At 54.5% G+C, this 11,220-nt stretch overlaps 1 protein-coding gene across 2 annotated transcripts; it reads left to right on the top strand.

Annotated features, from left to right (window-relative positions):
* Nucleotides 1–7,781: 7,781 nt before the first annotated feature.
* On the top strand, nt 7,782–11,096 carry Prr29 (proline rich 29). Of its 2 annotated transcripts, XM_028865192.2 has the most exons (6): nt 7,782–8,315; nt 8,553–8,628; nt 8,774–8,880; nt 9,893–10,113; nt 10,245–10,315; nt 10,472–11,096. In XM_028865192.2, exons 1-6 carry the CDS (start codon nt 8,256–8,258, stop codon nt 10,498–10,500), a joined length of 564 nt encoding a protein of 187 aa, XP_028721025.1. In that variant the 5' UTR covers nt 7,782–8,255; the 3' UTR covers nt 10,501–11,096. The 2 variants fall into 2 exon arrangements, with proteins under 2 accessions (XP_028721025.1, XP_037056776.1); XM_037200881.1 differs by having other exon boundaries at nt 8,553–8,880; nt 10,245–11,096.
* Nucleotides 11,097–11,220: the final 124 nt, after the last annotated feature.

Here is an 11,220-nt window from a genome sequence, read left to right as displayed (position 1 = left end):
TAATCCTTTGAGGGGTGCCTGGGCTACAGCTGACGGCAGGCTGCTGAGATCACGGGATGCAAGGCCTGTGGTTTCTGTTCTCTGTGATCTGGACACTGTGGAGATTTGGGCCTGGCTTACCTTTGCCTGGATGCCCTCCTGACAAGTTCAAAGGTCCTGGGATATTTAGCTTCTACCCTGTCCCCATCACTACCCCAGAGGGTGATGCCTCATACTACAGGCAGAGGACTTGGGGGTAACCCCAGAAGTATCTGGAGGGGTCCTAGAAAAAAACAACCTACCTACCGCTATCGCCAACCCCACACAATGTCACCCAGCCTCGCCACTGCTAGGGTACTCTTGATACAGCCATAGCTGTGGTGGCAGATGGTTGATGACGTATGTTGCTCCTGACACCTCCCCGAAACTCAGCCCCTTCCTCCTCCCCAAACTTCCCGACCTGCTCATTGGCAGGACCTCATCAAAGGCTCCCCATGCCTCTAGCCTTCCCAGGCTCTGCTGAGTGACTTGTTCGTGTGTGAACTTCAGGGTGAAGAGAGGGCAGGCGGAAGACTCCTGCCTGGTGGGGGGTGGGGGCTGCCTCCTGACATTTAGAGGGTCTGAACCCTTGGACATAGCCTAGCCCCACATTGCTCTGACCTCGAGATCTCAGTCTCTACCCATATGAAGTCATATGTGGCCCAGGCTGGCCTTGAATTCATGGCAATCCTCCTGCCTCAGCCTCCCAAGTGCTGGGATTACAGGTGTATACCACTATGCCCAGCTAAGACTGGGATGGACGCCTTCATAACTTCCAGTAAGTTGACCCTTCCCATAAACACCTGGACACCCAACTGGCCCTAGCCTCTCCAGGCAGTGTCTCCCAGCTCTAATCACACCTCTTCTCTGCCAGCCACTACTGCCCACCCTGTCCTGGTGTCCTGAGGGTCCTATTCTTAGTAAAGGGGGTGGGGGGTGGGGGTCTGCTGGACACTGCTCCCCTGACCTACACTGGGAACCCATATGTCCTCAAGTCCTCTCAGGACTCTCTTGGTCCCCAGAGTTCCCTGAGTGCTATGACCCCTTCTTTCCTCTCAAGGCACACTCTCTGGTTCAACATCCCACATCCCTCTTGGCTATATGGGGCTGCTCCCCTGGGCCCCTCCTCTGCTATGTGGGACTGCATCTCTTGCCCCCCCTCCCCCTCCCCGCCGCCCCCAACTTGCCAGTCGAAGAGGCAGGCCTGTGGCTGGCAGAAGGGGCTGGAGGAGGGCGGGACAGTGGGCAGAGCCTAGACTGGTGGCAGCCGGGATGTGTCCTCCGCTGGCATCTCATGGAATCCTCTTTCAACAGAGCAAAGAAGCCGCCGCCACCCCCACCCGGCCTCCAGCCGCTCTCCTCTGCCGGCTTGTCCCAGCCTCAGCAAGCAGGCCAAGCCCACGGACGACTCACTGTTTTGATTCTCCCTCACGTCCCTTCCTGAAGAAGCTACAGCCTGGACCCTGTCCTTCGGGTCACCCTATGCCTGTCTGGAGCTGAGCTTTGGTCACATGCTATTGTGACCAGAATGGGGACCCTTGCTCAGGGGACGGACGGCAGGGTCAGAGAGAACAGACGACAGGGCAGAGAAGGCCAGTCGGGACAGAGAGGGTTAGCGCACAAGGACAGGGCACATCATCGGCAGAGCGGGGTCCAGGCACAGACAACAGAGCCGGGTGCGGAGAGGTCAGCGGTGCCAGAGCAAAGTGGTGACTTCCTCAGAACCATGCTGGGGTTGAGGCCAGGGTCACCTGTCTCTTGGGGTGACCCACCCCTTGGGGTACCAGGCTGGGCTGGCACAGAAAGGCACAGTACTCACTGTTGGCCGGGAGCAGAGCGGAGCGGTGGCGGACGAGCCCGGGGTGCCGTGCCCACCTCGGGCTGGGGCTGGAGCTCTGGGGGACTTGGCTGGGGGGCCGGCCGGCCGGCGAGGACAGCTGCTGCCGCTGATGTCACAGGGTCATGAGTGAAACCTGAGGACTGGGCCAATCTTCAGGTGGGTGCCTCAGCCACACTTCCCTCTTGGCATGCTCCAGGCACACCCTGAAAGAGCTGGGTTCTGAGACCACACTGACCCAGGAGGCCAGACCCTGACACACCCATCCACACAGGGGCTCACATGCAAACACACACACACACACACACACACACACACACACACACACACACACGAACCTCCCCCATTCAGGATCTCTCCCAACCTTAGCAAACATAATGAAGGCTCAATTTTGTACCCAATCTCCCTCCTAGTCACTTCTAGAGGCACTCCCAGGAAACAAGCTGCTCCACACACTCACACTCACACACTCAGTTTGGTGCACACTCACGTGTGAACTCTCCACACACAAATGCTGCATGTCCATGCTCTCAGCAACACATACAAATCACTTTTCATTCATACACACACACACACACACACACACACACACACACACACTCCCAGGCTCACACCATAGTCTTGTGCAAATCTTCAGGTACGTACCCCTCAAACCCTACATTTTCAGCCACATCCAAGCCAGATAACGCAAAATGCCGCATGTTATGGACACAGGTTTTAATGAAGGGAATGTGTGTTTACGTCCGTGCTTTCTTGTATTTTCACTGACGAGATTTGTGTGTGCCAACGTACTCACTCCCGTTCACATAAACAGGAGACTGCTAGTGCAACCAACAGATTTTTATGAAGTATTTGCCCACATCCCCCACATCACACACACACACACACACACACACACACACACGCACGTGAGCATGCACATTCACACCCAACTGTTTAACAGGACCACACAGAGGTCTCAAGAGGCATTTGTCTGCTTCCTCCCCCACCCCCCAGCTGGCAAGACATCTGTCCCTTCAACCCTAGGGAGGGGTTGTGGTTGGGAAAAATAAGCTTGGCTTAGCTCCCCGTCTCTCTGTAGATGTGGTGCCCCCTAGTGGAGTCGTGATGAAGTGCCCCATCCACCATCTCCAGCCTGCGGGAGCTGTGGATTTTTTTTTCCCTTCCCGGCTTTCCAGACCTTCCAAAGCAGCCTGTCTTGACCATGCTGTGTCCATTCCTGCCACAGGCAGCTGCTTCTAGCCCTCAGCAGACTGAGCTCTAGGGCGGAGTGTGCTTTGATAGGCTCAGGGAGGCCTGGCCCGGCAGCCACCCTCATCTCCTGGAGGAGCCTGTACTCTTTCTAGAGTCTCTGTGGACAGAGCTTTGGACGTCACTGAGCCCCTGACTGTGGTCCTGGGCCACTGTGCCCGTAGAAGGTCACCGACATGCTGAGCATTTTGTAAGCAAGGTGTGCGCATTGGTCTCTTCTACACACATTGGTCTCTTCTACAGGTCCCTCCCTGGCTGGGGGATCAAATCCTCCCTGGAAACCCGGAGCTGAGATTTACTAGTCCCCTAAGTATTTCTTATCTATTTATTTATTCATATTTTATATGCTTTGGTGTTTTGCCTACATATATATCTGTGTGAGGGTGTCAGATCCCCTGGAGCTGGAGTTACAGACAGCTGTGATGTGGGTGCTGGGAATTGAACCTGGGGCCTCTGGAAGAGCAGTTAGTGCTCTTAACCTCTGAACCATCTCTCTAGATCTGAGTATTTCTTTTTAAAAAAAAATAAATTTTTTTTTTAAAAATTTTATGTGCGTTGGTATTTTGCCTGCATGTGTATCTGTGTGAAGGTGTCCATTCCCCTGGACCTGGAGTTACAGACGGTTGTGAACTACCATGTGGGTGCTGGGAATTGAACTCGGGGCCTCTGGAAGAGCAGTCAGTGCTCTTAACCTCTGAGCCATCTCTCCAGCCCTGAGTATTTCTCATTCCAATCAAGTTACAGTATAAGTCATTGCGGACCCTGAACCAAGCAGACTGTGTACCTATTTCATCCCCATCCTATCATAGGAGCAAACCAAAGACAAACAAAACCCCTCTTTTCCCTTGAGTTATTTTACAAGTTACAGTCACCCACAGACAAGAGGATTCTGCAAAGGAGATCCACCTTCTAGAAAATCCCACCCTGACCCACAGTGAGTGAGTGTGCCATGACCTCTCCGAGTCCGAGCACTCGGTTTTTCTCCTAGGTCAGTTGGTCAGGGTGACTTCCCAGGACCTTCACCAGATGCTCATTCATGGTTGATGGCACCTCAGTTCCAGAGATCCTGGGGGTGCGGGGGTGGGGGGCTCTGAAACTCCATTTTGTGGTTCCAAGGGTGAGACTTTGGAAAGAAGTTCCCATCCCAGGCATCCCATCAACACAATACTTAACACGCCCCCAAAGTACGACCAGCCACCTGTTGAACAAAGCCACACCCCCACAAACCACTCAAGGACAACTGTGATTGGTAGAGGTAGTGCGGCGAGAGCGTGTAGGCGGGGACAAACTCCTTTCGCTGGCGCGTCGCCTGGACTCCGTCTTGCCCATACATTGTCAGCCGCCGAATTCTGCAGACCAACGTTTCACTTCCTTTAAGCCTGGGACTCCAGCTCCTTGCTTCTTTGGAAATCGGACCCTCCAACAGGGCCGGTTCCTGTCTGCTGCTCTCTCCCTGGTTCTTCCTCACTGTGGCTAACGTAGACATTGAGACTGTCCCTGGAAGTCTTACACCGGGTCTTCTCTGGTCGTTTTCCACATAAAAGCAGGAGGAAGCTGTTCCTCCCTCCAGGTGTATGATCTGTTTGGTCGGTTTGGTTTTCTGAGACAGGGTCTTTCTGTATAGCCTTGACTGTCCTAGAACTGGCTCTGTAGCCCAGGCTGGCCTGGAACTCAGAGATCCGCCTGCCTCTGCCTCCCGAGTGCTGGGGTTAAAGGCGTGCACCACCACCGCCCAGCCTAATTATTGCTATTGGACATTGACTAATGTTCCATTCTCATTCTTTCACTATAACACTGTGGGACCAGAGGACCGCTCAGTGGGTGAAGAGCACTGACCATTCTTGCAGAGGACCCAGTTCTAGTTCCAGCACCCACACGGTGGCTCACAGCCATCTGTAACTCCAGTTCCAGGGGATCCGGTGACCTCCTCTGGCCGCTGCAGGCACCAGGCACACATATGATGTACTGACATACATGCAGACAAAACACCCCTATGTATAAAAAACAAGTAAGTAATTAATTTAAAAATAACACTGTAGCCGGGCAGTGGTGGCACATGTCTTTAATCTCAGTACTCAGGAGGCAGAGGCAGGTGAATCTCTGAGTTTGAGGCCAGCCTGGGCTAGAGAGTGAGTTCCAGGACAGGCTCCAAAGACAGAGAAATCCTGTCTCAAAAAACAAAAACAAAAAAAGGTAAAGCCTCCATAGGTACACACAAGTACGCACACTGGCACACAAACGTGCACACACACACACACACACACACACACACACACACACAATGAACAAATAAAAACCCAAAGACAAAAGGAAGAGTCCCCACTGAGGGACAAATAGGAAGGGAAGGGTGGAGAGTCCAACAACTGAAAGAACATAATCGTGGACAGGGAAGGAGCTGGCGAGTCGCCTCCTCCAGAACTCTCCAGAGCACAGGCAGCCATTTGGGAATTTTCTGCCTTTGTATGGCGATGGTTTGATTTCCAAGACATTTGAATAGGGCACACCCCTCAGCCCTGTGTTCTAAATTCAGGTTTTACACAGCATCTTTCCAGGGCTCTCTGTGGGAACGCCGACGTGGAAGGAGGAGGCTGGTGTTTAAGTGGGGAATCCCCCAAAGCAGACCCCGTTGCCAGGAGCTGGAAGGCAAGCTCCATGACCAGCGGAGAAAGGACAAGGACAGGCTAAAAGTCAGCAAAGCGCACACCCTGGAGTGGGCTGGCATGGGTAATGTGGGTGATGTGTGCTAACGTCCATAAGGTGCCCCCGAGAGAGTCTCTATGAGACACACCTTGGCCAACCCCAAGGAATACCCCCTCCCTTATGGCTGGAGGCTCCCAAGTCTCCTGGACTGTCTCACCTGTGGGTAGAAAATGTGGAGAGCCAGGCGAGTGTGGGAACCAGTCATGGAAGACCTGGCTTTGGGGGAGGCAGGTATCCACAGACTCTGCAGTTGATTCTCTCACTCTCTCTCCCCCTACACACACACACACACACACACACACACACACACACACACACACACACACGATGTGCACACTCCACAAATATACAAGCATATACCTATGCTTGTGTACCTGTATGGAACTAGGGATGAACCCAGGGCCTCACGGAGCCAATGAAGCTACTTCCTAGTCCTGGACATGTGATTTAATTTAAAAAAAAAAAAATCTTGTCATCCATATTAATCTTCAGAAAGACCTGACCCGGAGTCTGCAGTGAGAAATCCAAGCACAAAGGTCACCAAGGGAAATCATTAAAAACTAACACAAAGGGGCTGGAGAGATGGCTCAGTGGTTAATAGGATGGTTTCAATTCCAAACACCCACACCACAGCTCACAGCCATAAGTAACGCTTATCCAGGGGGTGCAATACCCCTTCTGTCCTCCAGGGGCACTAGACACACATGTAGTATAAAGCCACACATGCAGGCAAAACACCAAAACACAGAAAAGAAAATTAAAAACAAACGCAATAAGATCCTACTGGTCTTTTTCAGTCCACTCTCTTTGACATCTTCCCACATCAATATAGATATGCTGTGGCTGAGCAGTAATGTATTGAGAGGCTACACACACACAAGCTTTGAGAATTGGGGCTCTTGGGGCTCTGGTTATGAATCAATTGATTGATAAAACATTTGCACTCATGAAGCCCTGCCCAGCATCCCATAAACAAGGTGTGATGAGACATACGTGTAATGCCAGTATTTGAGAAAGGTAGGTGGGGGATCAGGAGTTCAAGGGTGTCCTTGGGCACATTTGGAAATTGAGGGCAGCCTAGGATACCTGAGACTCCACTTTTACACTGTGGTGTAAAAAGTAGCAACCTCTATGGGAATGGTTTCCCTTCTGGCTGATCTACAGGGCACAGTGACTTCCTCTTGGGTTGTTTTGCTGTTCTCTTCACCTAACCCTGAAGATGTCACTGGATCCCTTTGTCCCCTTCCTAATATGGCCACATGAATCAATCTCCTTTTTCTACATTTTTACCATTAATTTTTTTTTTTTTTTTTTTTTTTTTTTTTTTTTTTTTTTTTACTTTTTTGATTCTGGAACTCACTCTGTAGACAGGGCTGGCCTAGAACTCAGAAATCTACCTGCTTCTGCCTCTGGAAGATGTATGCACCACCTAAAAAAGCGAATTTGTCTTTTTAATCAGTTTATCGAAGGTGGCTGTCCAGGGCTGAGAGGGCAGAGGCTCTGACCCTGATAAATCCAGTAACAATATCTCCATCAGACAGGGACAAAGAGGGACCTGGGAATGTTCCTTCTGCACTCCAGGACTGTGGAAAGGGGAACAGAAGTGGAGAATATGTGTGTGTGTGTGTGACTTTGGTGTTAATCCCAGCTTCCTGTCGGGACTGTCCTGACTGCTGCTCAGGGCCTGTCTTCGGATGTCACAGCTGCGGAAATAGATCTCCTCTCTTCACCTGTTCTTAAGCAATAGACACTTGGCTAACTTCCTGTCAGAAGAATGCATGCTTTGGAAACACAAGACGGTGTTGGGGACTCCTGAGTGCCCACCTTCCCCTCCGCTGAGGGAGCAGAGAATGGCTCAGCTTTTGAGGAACTGAGTGGATCTGCTGGGGAGACATAAAGACCCCCAGGCACTGTGGGCCAGAGGCGCAGCCTGTCCGGTGAATTTGCCCAGTGTCTGCCTGGTCCCCCTCCAGAAACCCCTGGGTCCTTAGGACTCCCCTCTCCTAAGAGTGATTGACAGAGTGACAGTGAGCGGGTGCTCTGCCCTCCTCACCTGCCTCACACACTCATGCCGGGTCCTGTACAATTTTCTATTCCTATGGGGCCAGGAAACCAAGTCACCCTAGCTTCTCACTCAACAAACATGGGTCCCCCCAGGGTTAGCATCAGCGCCAGGAGAAGTAAGGTCAAAGTCTGGGGAGCCCCACACAGGGGCCTGAAGGTGGATCTCCAGAAGAGAGATCTGAGCCTCGGAATCCCCAAAGACCCCACAATCCGGGAGAGGAGAGCCAGGGTGAAAAGACCCCACAATCCGGAAGAGGAGGGCCAGGGCGGAGACTTGGGCTGTTTCCCAGACACCAGGCATCCTGGGCTGGGCGGGTCAGTATGCTCCTGGGAGGAGCCCTCCCTGGCGTCCCCAGAGCTGCCAAGGTAACTGACCCGCTAGGCCATGGCCTCCCTCGGGAGTGGGAGCTGGAGCGGCGCCCCATTACAGAGTGCAGCCCCCACGGTGAGGCCTGAGCCCAGGAGCACAGGCTGTTGAATGGGAGGTGGGGTGGAGGCTGCGGAGCTGGCATGGGGTAAACTCTGGGGCACGTATGCGGTGGGGAGAAGGGAGGTCCCAAACCGAGAGGAAGAGACCGGACTGGGAGGAGGGAGGCCATGAGGTGCAGAGACCCGGAGGGTGAAGTGTGTGTGGGGGGCTCCCGACATGCCTCACCCCTCTTCTCCCCACCCATGTCCCCAGCCCTGGGTGACCATCTTGCAGCCTTGTCCTTGGACTGTCCCGTCTCCTCTGCCTCAGCCTAGCCGAGTCAAGGAAGGTAACTCCCCTGGGTGGCTCTCCTGACTCCCCTCTGCCGCACACACCTGAGGCCTCCCTCCCGGAGCTGGTTACCTCCTGTATAAATGCTGTGGGGTGGGAAGGACGGAACGGGGTGGCTGGGTCTGTTGAAACCTGTTCCCCAGACCTGCTGGAGCTCATGATGCTGCAGAATGCCCAGATGCAGCAGCTGCTGCTGAGTCAGCTGGTGGCCGGAGCCCTGAACCCAGGGCCAGAGTGGTCCAGCCCCCAGGTGTGTGAAGGTGGGGCCCAAGGTGCCGCTCTATCTGGGGGTTCCCCACCTGGAGAAAAGAGCATAGAGTAGCAGCGGGAAGCTAGCCCACACCCCTGTCTAGCTGAGTCTCTTTGCCGGCTACTGTGTGCCAAGGCCTGGTGTCAGCTTCCAATAGGAAGGGAGTTCCCAAATCTCCACTACCACCCAGATGTTGTTTCCAAAGCTTTCCTTCTGGACATTTCTCTGTGTACCTCAGGTCCCAGGAGGGCAGGCACTGCTGGAGCCTGGTGCAGAACTCTTTTTAGGGGCTCAGCTGCTGTCTGTCAAACAAATGAATGTGAGGGAATGGCTAGGTAGGCTGTGACAAGCAGGTGTGGAAACGTGGTATGGGTGTACACCTGGTGAAGGAGCAGAGGAAGGGAAGGAGAGCCTTTGGGGGACCGCAGGTGGCCTTAGGACCGTCCCTCCAGAACCAGGTAAAATTCTGACCCAGGATGGAGGGAGTAAGGGGTGTGAGGTCTGAGAAAGGAGGACCCAATGGAAAAGGGGCTCTGGGAGACCAGGAGGGGTTCAAGGAGGGGCTAGGTGAGGAGTTGAGGGAGGTGGAAATCTTGAGTCAGGGCTGCTAACCCTAGGCCCTCTGAGGCCCTGTGGTGAGCATCTCCCCTCCTTGAGGGGCCCAGAAAGATGCAGGAACAAAGGCAGATTTACAGACTTCCGGTACCCACGCTGGAGTCGCTGGGATTCTCCCAGTGAGTCCCTGAACTGCCTCTTGTTAGCTCTCAGGGGATTCAGGTGAGTTGCTTCACCTCTTAGAGACTCAATTCTCTCTGCAGAGTGATGGGGAGGCCGTCTCCAAAGCGCCTTGACTGCAGGCAGAGAAAGCTCACTAGACAGTAGCCTTTCCGCTGATGACCGCGTGCAGGAAATAGTACAGGAGATGATGGAGGTGGAGGAGGCGGAGCAGTGGGGGCAGGGAGGGCTGAGCCTGTGTCTCACACACACACCCCTTCGCTTTGTACACCCCCAGGTCTACACAGACAGCCAACAGGAACAGGTGGAGGAAGAGATGGAGGCCCAGGAGCAGCAGCCTTTGGTGTTCCACCATCACTACTTGCCTTGCCCAGGGACCTCCTTGGGTCCCGTGGCACTCTGGCCAGCCTCTTTCCTCCCTGTTCCCCCACACCAGCCTCCCTGGCAGGGTGCCCCGGGGATCCGGCGCCAGCCCCCTGCCTCCAGGCGAGGGGAGGTGTAAGTGAGACTGGAGGGCTTTGGGCGTGGCCAGGTCCCTGGTCGAGGTCGAAAGAGCTGGCTTGGGGGTAGAGCCTCAAAAGCCGCCCTGGGCCTCTGACGTGGTCTTTCTTCTCTCTCTCCCATCTCAGGAGAGATGTGCCCCCACCCCCGCCCCCCAGTGCCACAGGGACTGTTGGTGCGGATGTACCCCCAGCTTCAGGTCAGTGGGGCCTGACCTGGGGCAGACTGAGATGGCAGAAGGGCCATGTGCTCTGTGGAGGGGGGCTCCTGCCAGTCACTGCCTGTCCCATTCTGTGTTCCTCCTTGGGGGTCCACCAAGGCAGGAGGGAGCAAGCCGAGGGTTCTGTTTCTCTAGACTACTATGACGCTGAGAGCCTGCCATGAAGACAGACGTTCACCAGGCCTCACCAGCTCCTGCACAGGGCTGCCAGAACGCTGGAGCGACTCTGCGCCCATGCTGGAGACCTTCTGACCCACTCTGCCCCAGCCACGCCCTCTACCCTGGGGCATCAGGCTCTCCACTCCACTGCTATCTTGAGCTGGCTCTTCTGCATGGAAAGCTCCTTAGAGCCCCTCCCTGACCCAGAAGCCACGGAAACCCAATTGATCCACTGTTTCCTGTCTGGACCAGAGTCAGGCCCTGATACCAGAGCCCCAGCTGGCCTTTCCCTCTCTCCTCTCTGTGCCTGCATCACCCTTGGGCCTGAAATAGGGCAAGGGAGAAGAAGGTGGCTTGGGTCTCCAAATGCCTTAAGGCCGTGGAGGGCAGCTCGGTTGGGGAGAAGGCCAGCTCAGGAGACCCCTGCGGCGGACGCGGCTTCTCCAGTCCCCTTTCACTGGACTCTGTTGGCAGAAAGGGGAGTCAGAGCTGGGTCCTGATCCAACCAGGAACGGCCTCAGGTCCCCAGGGCCACGTGCAAACAATGTCCTCCTGCTCAGGAGACCTCAGTAGGAAATTGGTTGCTAATGGAGTGGGTAGATGTCTGGGGCCTGGGCTGCAGAGGCTCTGGAAAGCCCTGGGAAAGAGCAGGGAGGCAGGAGGAACGGAAGAGACACGGGGTGAGCAGGTGACACTTAGTACCCTTCCTTGTCACAGGCGTTGTC

Source organism: Peromyscus leucopus, chromosome 8b (assembly GCF_004664715.2).
Source record: "Peromyscus leucopus breed LL Stock chromosome 8b, UCI_PerLeu_2.1, whole genome shotgun sequence".
In the NCBI taxonomy this organism is placed as follows: Eukaryota; Metazoa; Chordata; class Mammalia; order Rodentia; family Cricetidae; genus Peromyscus; species Peromyscus leucopus.
This window is presented reverse-complemented; position numbering and strand designations above follow the sequence as displayed.

Bases quoted from the DNA above. Each gene is read 5' to 3' on its own strand.
- Prr29 (XM_037200881.1), top strand. From the start codon at position 8,788: ATGATGCTGCAGAATGCCCAGATGCAGCAGCTGCTGCTGAGTCAGCTG. The intron at 8,881-9,892 runs GTGTGTGAAGGT...GTACACCCCCAG, and splicing joins CAGAGTGGTCCAGCCCCCAG to GTCTACACAGACAGCCAACA. The intron at 10,114-10,244 runs GTAAGTGAGACT...CTCCCATCTCAG, and splicing joins GCCTCCAGGCGAGGGGAGGT to GAGAGATGTGCCCCCACCCC.